Source organism: Antennarius striatus, chromosome 1 (assembly GCF_040054535.1).
Source record: "Antennarius striatus isolate MH-2024 chromosome 1, ASM4005453v1, whole genome shotgun sequence".
In the NCBI taxonomy this organism is placed as follows: Eukaryota; Metazoa; Chordata; class Actinopteri; order Lophiiformes; family Antennariidae; genus Antennarius; species Antennarius striatus.
The window spans coordinates 29,021,888-29,041,645 of record NC_090776.1 but is presented as its reverse complement, the minus strand read 5'-3'; the positions used below and the strand labels follow the sequence as shown (position 1 = coordinate 29,041,645).

Sequence of the window (19,758 nt, the reverse complement as noted above, 5' to 3'; positions counted from 1 at the left end):
ACTATAAACTTAGCACCTTGTTTTGCTGCTCCTCCTCCAGCTTGTGACCATATATGGTTGATAGGTGTCTTGGGTACCATAAGTGTTTGGAAGAACTTTTTTTAATTGGCTGAAATGCTGTATGCAAATTCCAATGTGTCCATTAGTCTTGCTATAAAGCTGTACCTGTGTTCACAGAGCCACAGCTATAAAGGGTAGTGTTTGGTTCGTTAACAGATAATTACTTAATGATAACACACGAAGTACAAGCTCATCCCAGGGGTTTGATCCTACACTGCCCTCTGTTGCTCAGGAAAAGTTTAAAAGTGGAAAAGATGATCCCATTGAATTCAGAACTGTTCTATGGTGGGTGATTTTTTTTTTCTGCATGATGAGGTTCACAAAAAGATTATTTAAAATCTGGATAAGCATGAGTGACGAGACACAGTATATATATTATTCAGTTGATTCCATGTCTCATGGTTTACTTACTGATGCCAAGTAAGTAAATAGTGTCAGTCATCTTTATCCAGACTTTGTTTCTTTACCTCATAAGACATCTTTAATTGCAGTAATTTTCTTTCATCCACTTCTTAAACCATTTCTGTGGGTTACTTTGCACTTTATTGACAAAGACATGACAGACGGGCTGAATTTTCAAAGGGCAGGCTGCAATAAATCCTTAGGTGTCTGAGAACAACAATCCACATGGATTCATTTGTTATGCCTAGGGTTCATGTCAGGACACTAAAATTCAAACTTTGACATCCTAAGTTATGACATTTTTTTTGTCTTTTTTTCCTCCCAGAGGTCAGAGTCCTGAAACTTCAGAGCTCAACTTCCTCCAGAAAGCTCAGATGCTGGAGACGTACGGCGTGGACCCTCATCCATGCAAGGTTGTCTTCATGTCAGAAATTTAATATACTGCTATAGCTGCAGGCTTTTAAAGACAGTTTAGTCTGACTTTAAAATAAAAATCTGAACTAAGGAAACGATGTTTTGTGTGCCTGTCAGGATGTGTCTGGCAACCCAGCTTTTCTGGCTTTTACTCCCTTTGGATTCACTGTGCTGCAAGGAAACAGGAGGCTGCATTTCCTCAAATGGTGAGTGGAGATGAACGGTTTAAAGTGGACCGGGACAATAATATTACTTAAAAAAAGTTTCATGAATATACTTCTGCCGGCAATGTTTTCATGTTCATGCGTTGACAAAGCACACAGCGAGTGATCTGGAACCGCTTAGATATACTCATAAATACAGAAGGGCTTCAGAACATGCTGTTTAGGCTGCCAGCAAACACAACAGAACCCGAATGGCAAAAAAAACCAAATTGTTGCTCCAAATTCAATCTTTGCTCTAATCGCCTTCTCAATTCAGGTTATTTTTAGTAGAAATTAAATAACTTAAAGTACTGTGAATTAAAGTAGTTCCAAATATCTCACTTTGTAGGGAAGTGACATATTGTTGTATACAATTTGAGACTTTATTTTGGTACGAAACGGAAGTCAAACTGCTGCAATCAGTAACACTACGCTTTCTTGCTAGTTTTGTGGCCTTCTGTTGTGATTTTATACTTATTATTCTCTCAAACTTTTCACCAAGCACACTTATTTCTAGATGATCTGCTTTATAACCAATAAAGCAGGAAAGGAAGGAAGGAATCTGATTTACTCTGATCTGCAGATTAGAGGATGTTGGTAATCTTTGTCGAGCCAGCCGTTGTGATTCTCTAATTACTTGTTTTTTTAATTAGAAATCTATGAAATTTCCATTTTTTTCACCTTCTTGTTGTAATTTAACTCACGGAAATCAGACTTTTGAACACAGACATGAAAAACTATTTGTGTATTAATTTTCCTCCTGCCAGATTTAATATTTTACCACATCTATCTGTTATGTCTTCTGTTCATTTATCATTCTTGTAGTTTTGCTGTTTCACTTTTTGTCTCCTCTACCCAGCTGTCCTCATTCTCCTCTCTGTGTCTCGTACTCAGGGAGGAGGTGACAAAACTCAAGTTTGAAGCAAAGACATTCCATATTTATGCAAATCAGTCAGAGGTATGTGTGGGCCTGATTAAAACACTTATCTTTTCTGGATGGTGGATCTCAGGAAGTTTAAATGAGTGGAGCGTGGAGAAGCTACCATTGGGGGGTCCAGTATATTATATAATACATGTATGAATTACTTTTTTCAACATGTCACAGGATAAGAAGATCATACTGACATACTTTGCGCCCACACCTGAGGCCTGTAAGCATCTGTGGAAGTGTGGGGTGGAGAATCAGGCCTTCTACAAGTGAGTTTCAGACCAAATAGGAAGGACTTCGCCCCGTTTGTGTTTGTGATTAATTTATCTTCTCTTTCCTTTTGCTCACAGGTTGGAAAAGTCGAGTCAAGTACGAACGGTGTCCAGTAGTAATCTGTTCTTCAAGGGTAGCCGCTTCCGATACAGGTGTTTCTAATATTAAATAGAACTGCTATTATTATTAAAATCATATCTACATAAACATAATAATAAAAAAAAAATCTCAGTCATCATAAATAAACAGGTTTTCTATCTCTTCTGGTACCCTCAGTGGAAAGGTTGCAAAAGAGGTAATGGAACAAAGTGCCAAAATTAAGCGAGATCCTCCTGAGATACACAGGTCAGCATTCATATAAAGCATTTGCCGAAAAAGATTTGGACTAATTCATACTGACATGTGTATGTGAATTTGTCCAGGGCCGGCATGGTACCGAGTAGGAGCTGTCCATCCATCACCCACGGGCCTCGTTTGACCAGCGTGCCCAGGACCCGACGGAGAGCCGTACACATCTCCATCATGGAGGGTAAAACCCACACTAACAATTACCCTAGTAGTGTCCTCAGGCTCTCTGACTGCATCTGGGCTGGTTGAGTAATGAGGAAAATATCATCATTCATACATGCACACACACCACCTCTCAGTTTATGAACGTGTCCATTCAAATTCCACGTAAAGGGAATCTTGAATAACTATTATTATTATTATTATTGTTATTAGAAGATGAATCCCCCTCAGTGGAAATTACTTCATTCCACTCTAGTTACTATTAATCACACGCGTATATGTTACAATCATTATTATCATTATGATTATTATGATGATTATATTATTATTATTATTATTCAGTCATTCACAAACACTCTTATTCTGTGGGGCTTCAGCAGATCAGGGACTGTTCAGTTGTACATTCTGTCTGTGAATTGACTTCTGTTATACTTTCGATAGGGAGCTCCCTGATAACATAATACCAGCCAGAGTCACAAGTAAACTGTAAAGCACTTCCGTCACAATGAACATCTACTTTTTGAAGTTAAAAGTGTGACGGCATTACAACATTTCCAGCCAACTGCGTTGTGATGTTATCAGAGTAACAAGCTGAGCTAACAGAGGAGGCAGCTCCGCTCACAGTTCTACAAATATCTGCCAAAGTCCATCGGAGAGACGTTGATTTGTAATGAAATACTGCTTAGTTTGTATTTCAACAGATTTTATTGAGATAAATATAAACAGGCTGGACTCGAGGGAACAAGCTGAGCTAACATTTACGCAGCTCAGATCGCAGCCTGTCTTGTCGTGCTGTGTCCAAGTAAATGTGTTTCCTGTGTTCAGGGAAGTTTGTTACCTCATGGAGTTATCCGATCATGCAGAGCAAAAAAAAAAAAAAAAGTTATGTTTTCAACATGCAACCCAGCGACGACAATAATAATGACGATGATGATGATGATGATGTCGGTATTGACTTCCTGCTGTCTCCCAGCTGGTCTGCACCCTCAGCACTGATAATCCAGTGCTGATGACACATGAGTGTCATCCTGTCAGTTCATAAAGGACACTCGCTGTCTCCTCTTTCCTATAACAGGCTATTAACCTCGTATCAATGCAGCTACCGCCTGTTAGCTCGGAGCCAGTCAGCTTAGGGAAACCAAACAAACTGTAAGCATCGTGTCGTTCCATTATCCCCTCAACTTCACACTGACACGGAGCGCCGGCCCTGACATTTCACCCCTCTGTTACAGCACTGAAACAAACACCCCGTGTCTTACCCTCTTTCTTTATCAGTGCTGGTATTTCCACTGCTAATAATATGGCAGTCTGAAAATAGCCCCTGCTGTCAGGGGCCATTCCTTGTGTGTCACAGCTGACAGCAGGTGGGGGACGGGGAGGTGAACTGGGGCACAAGGGGACCACGTTCCCGGACCTTGTCTTTCAATCTCTGTCTTTCCATTCACGAATCAGAAAGCGGAGAGCATCTGTGGGGGAGCGACAGGCTCTGAGCCGGGAAGCCACAGTTGGAGACAAAGACAGACAGCAGGAAGACAGACAGGGACGACAAAGACAGCGATAAAAAGAAAAGTTGTGGTGGGACACATCTGTGTTTTTTCACGAGTGTTTACACCGTCTGTGAGTCATGGTGAAGTGTCTGATCCGGATCAAGACCAAAGTGAACGTTCACTTGCGGATGGTTAACCACTGCTATCGAGATGTTCAGGTGCGTGTGCTCTCTATGGGACCCAGACTCTTGGGCAAAGCTCTGGGAGTCCTGCCGCTCTTTCCTGCCCTCCCTGGGGGTTCTTCTTCCACTTCAGGATCAGATCCTGGTTCCAGGACCCCCTCCAGGCTAGCTGTCCCTCTCAAGCGTGACAGTTCCAGCATATCAGCCAAACATGAAGGTAAAAACTTGGTTTGGTTTGGTCCAGGTGGTCTTATTGAGTACAGTACTTTCTGTTGGAAAAAATATCCCTAAAGATTTTCTGAATGTTGTTTTTTTTTAAATTATCCAAACACGCATTAGTTAAATTCAATGACAGTAGTTTTTGTATATAAGACCCACTGGATTATAAGGCGCACCGTCAGTTTTTGAGAAGATTAAAGGCTTTTAGGTGCAGAAAATACTGGATATAAAACCATGTCCTACAAGCCCTATTTTTGTCATCATAACTTTTAACTAAATTGTACCCATACCCCACAGGAATATCAATAAATAAAGATTGAGATGAACACAACAACTTCTGCTCCCAGCTTTTTAATTCCTTGACTTTCCATCAATGTTGTGTTTACTTATGATAGACTTGTTTAATATTCATTATTGGAGGTTCTCCTGTGCTGTGTGTGATCAGGTCTGGAGTCCCTCCGAGACAGTGCCCACTCCACGCCTGTGCGCTCCGTCTCCCACGGCGACTCCTTCATGTCCTCCCGAGGCCATATGGTGGACGGCAGCGAGGCGAGCACCTCGGCGGTCATCTCCGATGAGGCCTACAGCCCGTCGGACAGCGTGTTGCCCACGCCTGTGGCCGAGCACGGGATGGAGATGCCTTTGGCTCGTCACTTGAACGGCGCGTCCTGCAGCGTGGATGAGGAAAAGGAGTCAGACGCATTGAAAGAGGGACAGGCGGCAGATTTCAGCTCCGCCAGGAGAGCACTGCGTATGGTCCGGAGTCGGCCATCACCACCAAGCGACATACAAGAGCTGAATAAGTTCATCCTGAGCGTCATACGAATGTTCCTGGTTACCATCGGACTGCTGTTCGTTCTGCTGCTTCTCCTCATCATGCTGACAGAGTCGGACCTGGACATTGCTTTCCTAAGAGACATCCGCAAAACACCTGAATTCCAGCAGTTCCACTTTGAATACTTCTGCCCTCTGCGGCGCTGGTTCGCCTGTAAGTTACGATGGATGGGAGGGTTCCTCATCAGCAAATGAGGCCAAGTGAGGAATGACTGGATGTAGGGACAGACACGTCAGAGTAAAGGATGGGATGATTAGGATGACAGGACGATTAGGGGCCGTGATCATCAGTGCAAGGAAAGGAGGTGACATTGGAGTTAGGAAATTCAGGTCATTTCAAGGTATTTTATTTTTGCACAAAGTCACAGCAACAGGGTTTCATTTTAACCGCGAAATGGTCGAATCAATCTTATTTAACAGTTGCCTTTATTTTTATAGTAACTACCACCGTTGTCATATTATTGTAACACAAACTCAATAATTCTTGGAGACAAGATGAAAAATGGCGCGATGGGTCATTTTAGCTCATCTAATTTCAACACAACAAAGCCAATAACAATCATTATAATGAATATCGTCATATATTTTCAAAAACAAGTAATAACTCACAAACCGAGCAGCACTTACTGAATGTAGATAAGTTCTGAGTCAATTCTTTTATATATATATATATATATATATATATATACATACTGATTATAATTATTATAATTAATTATTATTAATTATAATTATTTGCAAATATTTTTTCGTGTAAAGACACGCACAGGAAAGTAGAGGAAAATTCATTCAACACGTGACTATTTTCTGGCTCCCCTCTTGTGTTATAGTACTGTTATAAATAAAGAAATACGGAGGAGTGGTCATGTTTGTGCTTCTCTGGTAGAAGGCCAGAAAGATCGTTTCTGTAATAACCCCTTCCATTTCCACAGATGTCCAGCTACCAATTAAATTTTGGTGTCATGAAATTAGTATAATTTGTAAGGAAATGGGATTGCTAGTGCAGGTTATATAGCATAGCAACCAGATACAACTAATGTCAGCAATCAAATGTGTGTGAAGAGCAGGTGTCACTTTGCTGTTGTTACTTTTACAGTTTTAAGGCGATTGGACTGTAGTTTGGTTCACTCTCGACTATCACAGGAGCGTTAATTTGATGTACAATCCTGTTGACATAAAAACATTGTGTCCGTTAGTTAGACTACAAATCTTAGTGCTATACTCCCACAAAATACAGCCAAGAATTTGTTTTTCATTGCAGAAACATGCTGATTTTTAAGCCTACTATGTTCACATTTAGGCATCTATTTGTAAAGTCTGCTTATATAAAATCATATTTTCATTTTTTCTACAATTTCATAAAGATGGGCCTTTCCTCACACTGACTTCTAAAGGACTTGAACTATTATTTCCCACAATGGAATTACACTTTTCTGCCTCTCTTGCTTACAAGACCACCGAACTTGCTGCAATCTTCATCGTCACACCTACCAAAGAAACTTCTGTCATCTCACATTTCTGTCAGTTTACTTCAACGGATGGAAACTATTTTAGTGTGCTGTCTTTCTTCAGACTTATATATTTGTTATTTAACAGTTTATGTGCAGCGGGCCTTTGACATGCAACAACAGCATCATTTGAAAACATAGAGCCAGATATATAATAGTTACAGCCCCCTGTAGGTGATTAAGATGTGAACATTGTGTTGGTGGAATAGAAATTATAGGCTGATCAGCAGCTATATAATGCCGCAGAATGAACAATAAATATATAGCTAAAGAGGAGTTTAACATTAAGGTGATCTGTTTTTAATAATAGTAATAATTCATTTAATTTACAGAGACCATTACATAGCACAAAAAAATCATCAAGAGGTACAGAAATTAAAAGAAAACAACATGCCAAAGAATAATCAATATTATACTTCACAATACAAATACTAGCAGCTCAAATGATAACTACAAACAAGAAATTACAAAACGCTTAAACATTAAAATCATAGCTGAACAGGTGAGTCTTGAAGGTTTGTATGACTCCAAGGATGACTCCATGGTGTCAATACATGCATGGATGGAGTCATGGTATAAAGGTAGAAAGGAGGAAAAAAGTTTATCTATTTTTAATTTGGACCTATAATGAAAATCTTATTTGTTACATTTTAGTTTCAGAGCTTTTTTAAATTTATTTCTGAGACAATCGAGATGGAATGAGTTGAGGCTCTTATGGACTGAGGGTATATATAAAGCTAAGTGTAGCAGATGACACGGAGAACGTGATGATGCATTGTCAGGAGAGAGAAGGTAGAGAATGTGGAGGAGATGGCTGAGAACTAAACCTTGGGGGACCTTGGGACAGAGGAGCAGTGTTGGGGGTGCAGTTATTGATTTGGATGTACTTTTTGTTTCTGTGATATGACTTCATCCAGGAGAGCACAGCACAAAAGGTGCTTTTAAAATTCCACAAGTACTTAATGCATCGGGGTTAAATGTTAATTTTATTTCTATATAGAATATAATGTGTTCAAGTATTTAAAAAAGAAAAGAAAACAACCTCGTGTTGTGACGCTGGGTTTCAGGATTAATAAATAAGTGGATTTACCAGCTTTAAAGAAGGTGGTTTTTGATTGATTTAAGGTAAGACAAGACTTGACTGATCCTACTTTGGGGAGAATTGTGTGTTACAAATTCATACTATCATGTTACCAATCAACCTGCCCAACGCAGGTCACCAAAAAATGTTAACCTGAATCATGTTGCTGGTATCATATTAAAAATTAGAATATATTTGCTGAGGTAGGACATGACGTATTTTGCTTGTGCTGTTTATCTTTGGGTAAGGCTTCGTAAATGATCATGTTGTTTTATGTAATGTCCCAACTGCCCGTAGATGCAATACAAGGGCAAAGGTGTCCTCTGCTACTGATGATCAAAGATATCTATTGTCAAATGTAAATCCTGTCTGATTGTTGTCCGATCCTAGGCCGACTTGAGTCATAGAAGCATTAAGTTGTCTTGTGACAGTACATGTAAACACGTGTAACAGTGGATTAATTTCTACTTTGAGCAGGCTTTACCATAATAAAGTGGAGCGGTTTGCATTTCTAATCGATTTTAAAAACAGAAGCAGCAAAGTAGCACTTTTATTATCTTAATATTTCTTTTTGCATTATTGAGAGACGGCAGCTCTTGTATTCATTTTATTTCGATAATATAAACATGAATAAGAACTCAGATGTGGTCCAAGGTCTGCATAAAGCCTCAGGCCACATCTAAGGCAGGTCCCCTTCCTGCCTCATGGAAACGTCTTTGTAAGCATGTGTTCTGCATATATTACCGCCAAACAGGACTGCTTATTTCAAATCATTCACTGAAGACTGGTGTAAACTGTTTATGAATAAATATATTGATTCTCAAAAATGGCGGCTGGTTTGTGATCAAATTCAATCTTCAGAAGAAAGAAGTTCTGCTGCTTTTCAGTCTCTTTGACAATAATATCCACTTTAAACTAGCACATACTCTCTTTTACATAACAATACTGCCATCTAGAGGCAATATCACATTATGACGTATCGGATACAAAATAAAAAAAACACTTCTCACAGCTCATATTTTTTAAGTTTGAAATCACTATAGAGGACCTCTATCGATTCATCATTGGAGAAACAAATTATAGAACAAAAGTAAACCACACTCATCATTTGTTACATTCCCATAACAGTGCTACCAAGTCTGGTATTTTCACATTTTGGATTTTAATAATGAAAAAAAACCTCTTCACATTATTTATTCATTCTATGTATTTATAATTATCATTGACTACTATCAACATGAAAAGGTATTGGTTGAAACTGTAGTTATATACTTTATTTTGTTTAAAACTTTTATCATTTACAGGAAAAAAAAGTTATTTAAGTGGTCAAGTTACAGATAAAATGGGTTTCTGCAAATGTTTTGAAAATGTAGACCTTCTGGCCACCATCTGTAATGCTATGTGTGATGAATGCCAACCACCACACACACGGAGGAAAAACACCTCCTCCGCTGTGAAGTCTAGCAGTGACAGCATCATGCTGTGGGAAAGCTTGTCGCAGGAAGGTCTGACAGCTTGTGATGGGAGAAGGATGGAATAAATGATCCAGAGCAGAGGTTAATCCCTGAGCTGAACTACTAGCCGTCCAAAGAGAACTGGGTCTTACCATTTTATAATGTAGTGAAAGAAGCAACATTTAAAAGCCCATTTTATACAGGAAAGCATACAGTTCAGTATCATCCTAAAGTACAGATGTCTATTTGGTGCAGAATCTGTTGCTAAAACCTGCTTGATCACAGTTCCCACACAACCTGACAGTGTTGGTCTGTTCTCCATTCAAATGACCCCCTGAAGTTAACTGTTCTTTATGGTATGTTACTTAAATGTGTGACTTATTCCAATACTGCTCTAGAGGGGAGACTGGGAAGGAGACAATAGTGTGGTTTAGTTTTCAGCAACACTCATTCAGTCGCTACTGATTCAAACCAACACCCAGTTTGTACATCTGCTGATAGAGCAGCATCTTATTGTAATTTGTTTACTGCATCGTGATGAAAAACAGTTTAGTATCTTTGTTTTCCTAAAATTGTAAAAAAAAAAAAAAAATTTTAAGTAAAAAAACAGTACAGATAAAGGCAGATATAACTTTTATGTGTAATTTATTATTAAAAGAAACAATAATACACCAGCAACTTAATAATGTTAGAACAAAGAAGATGCATAAACAAGTAAAAAAACACCCAACTCAAATCTAAACATTTATGTTTGGTGAACTTGTCAAATGAAAATGAAATTGACTCAGTTGTCGCTATCAACAGATATTGTTCATATTACAGAATCTCTATCTGATCTGATCACAAGTGTAGAACCTTAACTGGGCCAAAATATTTTCATTATGTGATTTTCCGATCCTGCTGAAATAAACTATGATTGTCTTTGCCTCACGCATTTTAGTCCTCCTCTCAGTCAGTGAAGATGTGCACGCGCCCCGATGCGTTGCCACCCAGCAAGGCGTTCCTCGTGGGATGGAAAGCTGTGACCGACAGCACTGTGTGGAGGTTTTCTCCATCAACAAAGGAGTGTTGCAACTGACCGTTTTCATGGAACACCTGCACCCTCCTGGGCCTCGACATACTCCCCACTACGAAACAGTCCTCCCGTTTGGGGTCCCACACTGCTGACAGCTTAGTCAGCCAGCGACCCGTCTGCATGTCATGTCTGTAAACGGAGAATGAGGAGATAGTTTTGAGTATGTCCAGGTTAGACAGGCCTCAAAACACAAGACACGAGACCGTGGGATAGCGATGCTTGAAGTGTTGGAAACAAGTGGATGTACCTGATTGATGTCAGGAGGGGAGGTTGGGTAGTCATAGCAGATGTATCATATATCCTGTTGTACATGAAAGACAGTCAGCAAACAAGGACTGCAAAATAAAAGCAATAAAAGTATACGACGATTGTCTGCCGTACCTTATGTAGTCATCCATACAGCAGGTAAGAACTCTGTTCCCGGTACAGGGGGAGAAATAGGCACTGGATACACTTAAGGAGTGGCCAGACAGCTGGGAGACTGTTCGGCTGTTGGTCTTCTTCAGGTTTCTGCTGTCATAAATATTCACATCCCTGAAAACGAGAACAAAACATTGACTGAACGATAAAAAAAGAAAAAGAGACAAGATGAACTGAGGATATCAATAATGAGACAAACCTGCTTCCCGCCACAGCAAAGTAGTGCTTCTGTGTAGGGTGAACATTAACACAACGCAGCGTCTTGGGGTCCATTGAGTGGAGGGACTCATGCGAGTTCCTAAAGAGGAATATGTCAGTGTATTATGTATATAAAATATCAGTAACAGTACAAATGAATGTTTTTCTCCAACAAAATGAAGGGTGACTAATACATTACCCTGGGGTACGTCGATCGATAACGGCAACTTGCCCATAACTGTTCCCAACTACTAGTGTCGAGCAGTCATGGGACATGAAATCAAATGTTTTTAGAAGGCCATCAGTGTCGTACACCTAAAACAAAAAAGAGACACGTTGATGTGCAAAACTAGAATAAATTACAGTATTTCCCGCACTGTAAGGCGCACCTAAAAGCCCTTAATTCTCTCAAAAACAGCCAGTATGATACAGCTCTCAGCTGTAACCTCAACCACCACGCTGCTGCCTATCTGGTCAGCAGCCCCGACAGAATACACAAGTCTAAATAACCCCCCCCCACCCCCAAGTTATCTTACATCATCAAAGACAGCTTTCTCTACGTCCATGCAGCGCACAGATCCGTCATAGCTGAGGCTCAACAGATGGGTGGGATGAGCCCTGGAGAAGGCCATGCAGGACACTGGACGGGTGTGAGGTTCAAACAGCAGCACACCATCATTGTCCCAATCAGTGCCCTGAGTGAAGACAAAAACACAAGGGGAGAAAGAATCAGTTCACTTTCATAGGAAATTAAACAGTGGTTTGTTTTTTTTTGTCTAACTCTGTTGTTTTTACATTCAAATTCTTTGCAGTTGAAGTGTCGTCCCTAAAGGCCTGGTGCCTTTACTAAAATGCATGACTTACGGTTTACTTCAGGGTTCACTTCAGTACCGTAACGTCAGAAATGCTGCAGACCTAAAGTTGGCTAACCGTTAACGTTTTTAAGCTCACAGATCATTCATTTTTCTCTCTTTTCAGGTCAATTCCCTGAAACAAAACATTAATTAATTGATTCCTTAAAGGTGAGACGATCACAATCATCTTGTCATGTTGCAGGTTATGCTGGAGCTTATTCCAGCTGGCTAGCAGAGAGAGGTAGGTTACACCCTGGACAAGTTGCAATCTTAATGCACCTACAGAAAAACAAGCCTACTTTTGACACTTTGAAATTATTTGCAATTGTCTCTCGTCTGTTTGACACGGCTAAAATGGTACCCAACTGGACTTACTTAAATTGATAAAACAGTACTTTGAGATTTATTACCATTTTAAGGTTAAAGAACACATCATTCATCCAGGTCATGGTAATATTGTGGCTTTATGTAACCTGCCCAACATCTGTTAATGATTCCTTCCCGGCCAACTTCCTGCCATCTTAAAACCATAACTTGAACATGAAGAAAACACACCAACTTCCAGATGCCAATTTTGCCCCATGTGTCTCCTGCGGCGACTAACAAGCTGCTGTTGCAAGGATGGAACGCAGCAGAGAAGATGCGGTCCTTCACCACTTTGGCCACCTGATCCTCAGTGAGCCTCATGTTCCTCAGGGCTGTGCAGTACCTGAGGAAAGACAAGTGTTTCATTAACTTTCCATTCCCATTTCTAAATTGACACCATGGATGCAAATGAGGCACTAAACTTTTTACCCATTCAGATCAAGGTTCCTCTTCTTTTCTTTTATATCCTATGGAAACAAATTGTAGAAATTTAAACCATTCTGGACAGATCAAATGCAAAAACAGTTGTCACCTTCCAAGGGGGCTTCAAATATCAAGAATAGACCTTTCCAAAACACTTTTTGGTTGTTGTGGCGGTTAGCAGGTAGACAGCACTACACGCAATTTGCATACAAGGGACAATCGACTGAAGCAAAGAAGAATTACCTACAATTTATTAAGGAAATTAAAGATTGAAAGGCAGGTCCTACTTGTGAGCAGATCTTAAGAAGCTGTGGCGGCAGCTTGCTTCCCTCTTCCATATTGATCGGAGTCATGGTCAGAGGGCCGCGGGGCTTCTTGAGTGGCTCAGCCTTCAAAACAAGTAAAATGACTACCGTGATTAGAAGCACTAAATAAACAGAAAAATAGCCGCAACAGAATGACTTGTATGAAAACTGAACACAAGCAGATGAACATGAAGTGAAGCATGAGGCATTTAGCTACCTGTTCAGAGATCAGCACGCCTCTGGGTTCAGGGGGAAGGGTCAAAACTTCGGCTTCTTTATTTTGGAGTCGGAGGGATTTGCGAGCTGGCAGCACCTCTTTTACCACAGCCTGTGACCTGCTAACAGATAGAATCACATCAAGAAAACAAAGGTCTAACTTTAAAATCTCTTTCTTAGATCTGAGACTGAACAGAAAGTAGTGATGCAAATCATAAACATGGTAATGGAGGATACGTGATCTACTGGTGAATTTGCCGTGCAGTGCATTTTAGAGGAAATGTGACAAGTCTCTTGTTTTGTTTGTTTGTTTTGGTTGAAATCACTTCTTACACCCCCCCCCCAACAACTAAATTCACAGGTGTCAGTGAACTGTACCTCATCAGACCCCTCTGTGACGGCTTCGGCCGCATCACCTTCTTAAACTCCTCAGTTGCCTTTGTGACAAGAAGATAACATTTAACAAGCATTACCACGACTACATGAAACACACAAGCAATTCTAATTCACAATTTAATCTTATGAATGCAAAAAATAAATATTTATTTCATTTGGACATGACCTGTAGATATAAATCCACTGAGATGTGAGATTAAATCCTGACCCATTCACTGCATTACACTATTAAGGCTTGGATATCATGATCCATCCATAACAATAATGAAAATATTGATTAAAAGGGGGTTTCTTGATCATAGATAGACTAAAATATGAGTAAATATTTTCCAGCCCTGAAGACGTGTCTCTGAGATTTGTGGGGGGGGGGAAACCTGGAACAACAAACCTGGAATAAATTGATGGAGGACAGGAAGGCTTTATTTTGCCTGATGTTCTCCAGACGCTCCAGCTCGTACGCTGAAAGTCCTCCATGGATGTGTGATGTCTGAAATAAAAAAAAAACAAAGTCACGTCCATTAAAACCACTCATTCTGGAACAGAAGCACACAGCAGGGAGCGGAAAAGTTCTGTGAGTTTCTAAACGTACTGATGGATGTTCTTCATCACTATTTCCAACGTCGTCCTCTTCCTTAATATTCTTTTTGCTCTGCTTTTCTCTCTTGGTGTTGGTGTCATTGAGCGTTTTGGATCTCTGTCATCCAAAAACAACAACACATGGACATATTCATCAGAACACCATCAAACACCTCCTGTTCCAGACGTGTCTCTCACCTTCTTCTTGACGACTGCTTCACTTTCAGGAGAATACTGGAGGCGTTTCGGGAGGAGGGTGTTCCGTGAGGACCGTCGGAGGGTCGCGGCCGCTTTCAGGGGGGTCATATCCTAACAGGGACACATCACCAACGTCAAGACGAGCAAGCAACTTCACGTTGAAGACGAACGCGCAAATAAACGTGTTAGCAAAAGTCACTAAAAGCTGCACTTCCGCTTCCGTATATAAAGCCCTTTGATGTGTGTTGCCATGGCAGCTACAAAGACCTACCCCTTTTAACGTGACCTCAGGTTACCGAACATAATAGAGAGTAACGGTTTATATTAAAGCCCCCCCCCCCCCCAGCGGCTTACCGTCACCGACACCTCCAGGATAGCTTCACGTTTCAGCCGTGTTGTCATAGTGGAAGCTGCGGTAACGCAACGTCCAGCCTTCACGTTTAAAGCGCGTCAAAAAAAACCCAAACAACTAGCGTAGTTCGCGCCAATGCTAAAATGTTTCGTAAGGATCCCCGCCCACCTGTTGCGAAATACAGCCGTGGCAGCTCATTGGTTAGTTTTTCCACTACGTCACTTTGAGGGCGTGGTCTATGCTGTGAGAAGACGCCAGAAGGATTTGATTGACGTCTCATCGTGTCGATGCGTTTAAGGCTCTGTCCAGAGTAGGAAATCATAAAGTCAATATATGACAGACAGGAAACTGACCGTGCAGCTAAATGCGTATTTATGGGTTGTTTATGTATTGGAACAAGCCTTAGCATGTAAACTTGGTTATGTTATGCATTGCCGCCAGTATTTATTAATTAATGGTGAGTTAAAATAGAAAACAGATTCTGTTCCTCAACAAAAAACATAAAATAAAAAAGAAAGAATTGATCAATATTTGATCTTTGTTCATGTAGCCGCAAGAGGGCAGAAGCCAGTGTCTTATTGAGCCGGTCCCAAGCCTGGATAAATACAGAGGGTTGTGTCAGGAAGGGCATCCAGCGTAAAACTTTTGACACATCAAACATGCAAATCAAACCTATGACTTCCATACAGGATCGTTTGAGGGTTAACAACGACCGCCATCGGTGCAGTTCACCTGCAGGGTGCGGGTGGGAATTGGACTACTGTTGGTTGAAGAAGGACATGAGGAAAGTGTGTTCATAGGAAGACAGAGAAGAGGAGCGCCAAGAGTGGAGGACTGAGAGTAGGGACGTTGAATGTTGGAACCATGACAGGAAAAGGTAGAGAGTTGGTTGACATGATGCAGAGGAGGAAGGTAGACATACTGTGTGTCCAGGAGACCAGGTGGAAAGGTAGCAAGGCTAGAAGTTTAGGAGCAGGGTTCAAGTTGTTCTATCATGGTATAGATGGGAAGAGAAATGGAGTAGAAGTTATCTTGAAGGAGGAGTTTGTTAGGAATGTCCTGGAGGTAAAAAGAGTGTCAGATAGAGTGATGAGTCTGAAGCTAGAAATAGAAGGTGTGATGTTCAATGTTGTTAGTGGGTATGCTCCCCAGGTAGGATGTGAGCTGGAGGAGAAGGAGAAATTCTGGTTGGACTTTGATGAAGTGATGCAGAGCATACCTAGAAGTGAGAGAGTTGTCATTGGTGCAGACTTCAATGGACATGTTGGTGCAGGAAACAGAGGTGATGAGGAGGTGATGGGCAGGTTTGGTATCCAGGAGAAGAACGCAGAAGGACAGATGGTAGTTGACTTTGGAAAAAGAATGGAAGCGGCTGTAGTGAATACTATAGCCGTTCAGGGAGACAGGTAGGAGAATACTCATCTGGAAGGAAAGTAGATATGGAGACTTGGTGGTGGAATGAGGAGGTACAGGAGTGTATACAGAGAAAGAGGTTAGCTAAGAAGAAGTGGGACACTGAGAGGACTGAGGAGAGTAGACAGGAGTACAGGGAGATGCAGCGTAAAGTGAAGGTAGAGGTAGTAAAGGCCAAACAGTAGCTTATGATGACTTGTATGCTAGGTTGGACAGTAAGGAGGGAGAGACTGATCTATACAGGCTGGCAAGACAGAGAGACAGAGATGGGAAGGATGTGCAGCAGGTTAGGGTGATTAAGGATAGGGATGGAAGTCTATTGACAGGTGCCAGTAGTGTGATGGGAAGATGGAAAGAGTACTTTGAAGAGTTGATGAACGTGGAAAATGAGAGAGAACAAAGACTAGAAGAGGTGACTGTTGTGGACCAGGATGTAGCAAAGATTAGTCAGGATGAAGTGAGGAGGGCATTGAAGAGGGTGAAGATTGTCGGTCCTGATGACATACCTGTAGAGGTATGGAAGTGTCTAGCAGAGGTGACAGTAGAGTTTCTGACTGGGTTGTTCAACAGGATCTTAGATAGTGAGAAGATGCCTGAAGCTAGACTAAGGGCAGAAGTGAACATCTGTGAGCAGCAGTATGGTTTCATGCCAAAAATGAGTACTACACATGCAGTATTTGCTTTGAGGATGTTGATAGAGAAGTACAGAGAAGGCCAGAGGGAGCTGCATTGTGTTTTTGTAGATCTGGAGAAAGCTGATGACAGGGTGTCCAGAGAGGAACTGTGGTATTGTATGAGGAAGTCTGGAGTGGCAGAGAAGTATGTTAGAGCGGTGCAGGACATGTATGAAGACTGTGAGACAGTGGTGAGGTGTGTGTAGGTGTGACAGAGGAGTTCAAGGTGGAGGTGGGACTGCATCAGGGATCAGCTCTGAGCCCCTTCTTGTTGCTATGGTGATGGACAGGCTGACAGACGAGGTTAGACAGGAATCTCAATGGACTATGATGTTTGCAGATGACATTTTGATCTGTAGTGAGAGCAGGGAACAGGTGGAGGAGAAGCTAGAGAGGTGGAGGTTTGTCTTGGAAAGGAGAGGAATGAAGGTTAGCCGCAGTAAGACAGAGTACATGTGTGTGAATGAGAAGGACCCAAGTGGAAAAGTGAGGCTACAGGGAGAAGAGATCAAGAAGGTGGAGGATTTTAAGTACTTAGGGTCAACAGTCCAGAGCAATGGAGAGTGTGGAAAAGAGGTGAAGAAGCGTGTCCAGGCAGGATGGAACGGGTGGAGGAAAGTGTCAGGTGTGATGTGTGATAGAAGAGTTTCAGCTAAAATGAAAGGAAAGGTGTACAAAACTGTGGTGAGACCAGCGATGTTGTTTGGTCTAGAGACAGTGTCACTGAGGAAAAGACAGGAGACAGAGCTGGAGGTAGCAGAGATGAAGATGCTGAGGTTCTCTCTGGGAGTGACCAGGATGGATAGGATCAGGAATGAGTACATCAGAGGGACAGCACATGTTAGAGGTTCTGGAAATAAAGTCAGAGAGGCCAGACTGAGATGGTTTGGACATGTCCAGAGGAGAGATAGTGAATATATTGGTAGAAGGATGCTGAGTTTTGAACCCCCAGGCAGGAGGCCTAGAGGAAGACCAAAGAGGAGGTTTATGGATGTAATGAGGGAAGACATGAAGGTAGTTGGTGTGAGAGAAGAGGATTCAAAAGACAGGGCTAGATTGTGGAAATTGATTCGCTGTGGCGACCCCTGAAGGGAAAAGCCGAAAGGAAAAGAAGAAGAAGTAAACAAATATTTGTTTTGTTTTAAACTAAGTCATAGTGAAATGGTGATGACATGATAACTCATTATTCACATATACATAAGACCCATAAGTAATTGTGACAGCATTTAGAGACACTTCTCCCCCTGAGAAAGAATAGATTTATTGACAAGAGGTAATCAGGAAAGAATACACTTTTTTACAAAACTGGAAATACTACTCAAGCTGTTGAAATAGACTGAAAGATAATTCTCATACCACTGGGTATTGCTCACTGCGAACATCTGATGTGCCTGTTAGAGGGTAAAGATTCCTGTGCAAGGATGGCATTTAAATACAGTACACATACTGGTCTAAGTATAGATTTGATTTGAACACATTAAAGTGGTACATGCCTGCCACTTAAGCTCTATCTGTGTTTTTTTCTATACAAAGCCTGTAAAAAATACGTATAAATATTCCAAGAATAAGCACAATATTACTACTTCATAGTTCCTGCTAACACATTGGAATAGACAGGAAACAGAATGTGTTACTTTCCACATTTGCTTAAAAGTATTGTACACAGAAGAGTTATTACAGAGTTGAACAATCATAAGGATAACACATTTCGAGGGATATGTTTTAACACATTACACATTAGGAAATGCATCAGACTGCCTCTATAGGGCTTGTACACAGCGAACATTTCTGTTTCATTGGCAAATTGTAGGACAAAATAGTTTACATATGTCTGTGGTATATAATCCATTTCATGATTAAGGCAAAACCATAATGCACTGGTCAAAGAGGAAGGGGATTAGTGTCTGAATGGAGGAGCTGGGAATTTAACCTCCTGAAGTGGCCTTACATTAGTGACATCTGCTACATGCACTGCCCCGTGCTTAAACTCTATGTACATTATGCTGATTACGGTGATAGTAACTAAAAACATGTGTCCCCGCTCAATCATAAATCAGGAGTTAATCTTTTATCTTAACTTAAACTACATTTAATTTCTGATCTTTTTCATTCAGTGGTTGTATAAATCCTCAGTACACAAGATCAAACTCAAACCACAACAGTAGCCTCACATGTCACTGCATTTATTTCTTTGCAGAATCATAAGGTTGTAATCTTTACCTCCACGTTTAATACTGTTTTTTATGCAACAGCTAATCAATATAATCGTAGAAGATATGTTATGCTATGTTCTCTTCTAATCAACCAGACTGAAATTTAAAGGATTTGAGGCTAAGGACATAGCCACTGCAATAATAAGACAGGAAGTTAGAATGGAGAGGTTAAATGTGGTCAAGTATTATTCTCTCTTTGACTCTGGAATCCGAGCAGAAGAGGGGAGTTGGTCGTCATGTGTCAAAAGTGAGCACCATCTCTCATGAATGAGAGCCTTATTATACCACACATTCCTGTTAGGAAGTGACTAAATATCATATCTGTACACTCTCTCATGTGTTTAATCTGTGGTTGAAAATAATGATCATAAAATGTTCTTTAAGACAATAAATAACATATAAATACTCTGTACCTATATAAATAAAACCTCTCTGGGCTTCTACTCAGTCTCTAATAACAATTATATAGAACGAGTCCATTAGGAGCACATACTACAGTATAAGAGCACGGCCTACTGTGTCTA

General features: G+C 40.9%; 2 protein-coding genes across 3 annotated transcripts in view; one reads left to right on the top strand and one right to left on the bottom strand.

The window, feature by feature from the left end:
* Positions 1-6,145, top strand: part of LOC137596428 (FERM domain-containing protein 5-like) — a 39,175-nt gene extending 33,030 nt beyond the window's left edge. Inside the window, exons 7-14 of the mRNA XM_068316958.1 lie at positions 788-875; positions 994-1,082; positions 1,974-2,037; positions 2,185-2,276; positions 2,358-2,432; positions 2,557-2,625; positions 2,703-2,809; positions 5,124-6,145. Of these exons, the coding sequence (XP_068173059.1) occupies positions 788-875; positions 994-1,082; positions 1,974-2,037; positions 2,185-2,276; positions 2,358-2,432; positions 2,557-2,625; positions 2,703-2,809; positions 5,124-5,707 (1,168 nt within the window). The 3' untranslated portion in view covers positions 5,708-6,145. The remainder of the gene's footprint in view (positions 1-787; positions 876-993; positions 1,083-1,973; positions 2,038-2,184; positions 2,277-2,357; positions 2,433-2,556; positions 2,626-2,702; positions 2,810-5,123) is intronic.
* Positions 6,146-10,183: 4,038 nt separating this feature from the next.
* wdr76 (WD repeat domain 76) lies at positions 10,184-15,071 on the bottom strand. Of its 2 annotated transcripts, none has more exons than XM_068317465.1 (15): positions 14,937-15,071; positions 14,583-14,693; positions 14,398-14,502; positions 14,197-14,295; positions 13,791-13,849; positions 13,414-13,534; positions 13,179-13,280; positions 12,898-12,935; positions 12,658-12,811; positions 11,785-11,943; positions 11,448-11,563; positions 11,250-11,348; positions 11,012-11,164; positions 10,878-10,931; positions 10,184-10,759 (listed from the first exon to the last, which is right to left on the bottom strand). In XM_068317465.1, the coding sequence occupies exons 1-15, from the start codon at positions 14,982-14,984 to the stop codon at positions 10,504-10,506; spliced, it is 1,674 nt and encodes a 557-aa protein (XP_068173566.1). In that variant the 5' UTR covers positions 14,985-15,071; the 3' UTR covers positions 10,184-10,503. The 2 variants fall into 2 exon arrangements, with proteins under 2 accessions (XP_068173566.1, XP_068173569.1); XM_068317468.1 differs by having other exon boundaries at positions 13,414-13,531.
* Positions 15,072-19,758: the final 4,687 nt, after the last annotated feature.

Coding starts and splice junctions, on each gene's coding strand:
- wdr76 (XM_068317465.1), bottom strand. CDS start 14,984: ATGACAACACGGCTGAAACGTGAAGCTATCCTGGAGGTGTCGGTGACG. Junction 14,694..14,936: donor TCCTGGAGGTGTCGGTGACG/GTAAGCCGCTGG, acceptor TGTCCCTGTTAG/GATATGACCCCCCTGAAAGC. Junction 12,812..12,897: donor AGGAACCTTGATCTGAATGG/GTAAAAAGTTTA, acceptor GTCTTTCCTCAG/GTACTGCACAGCCCTGAGGA.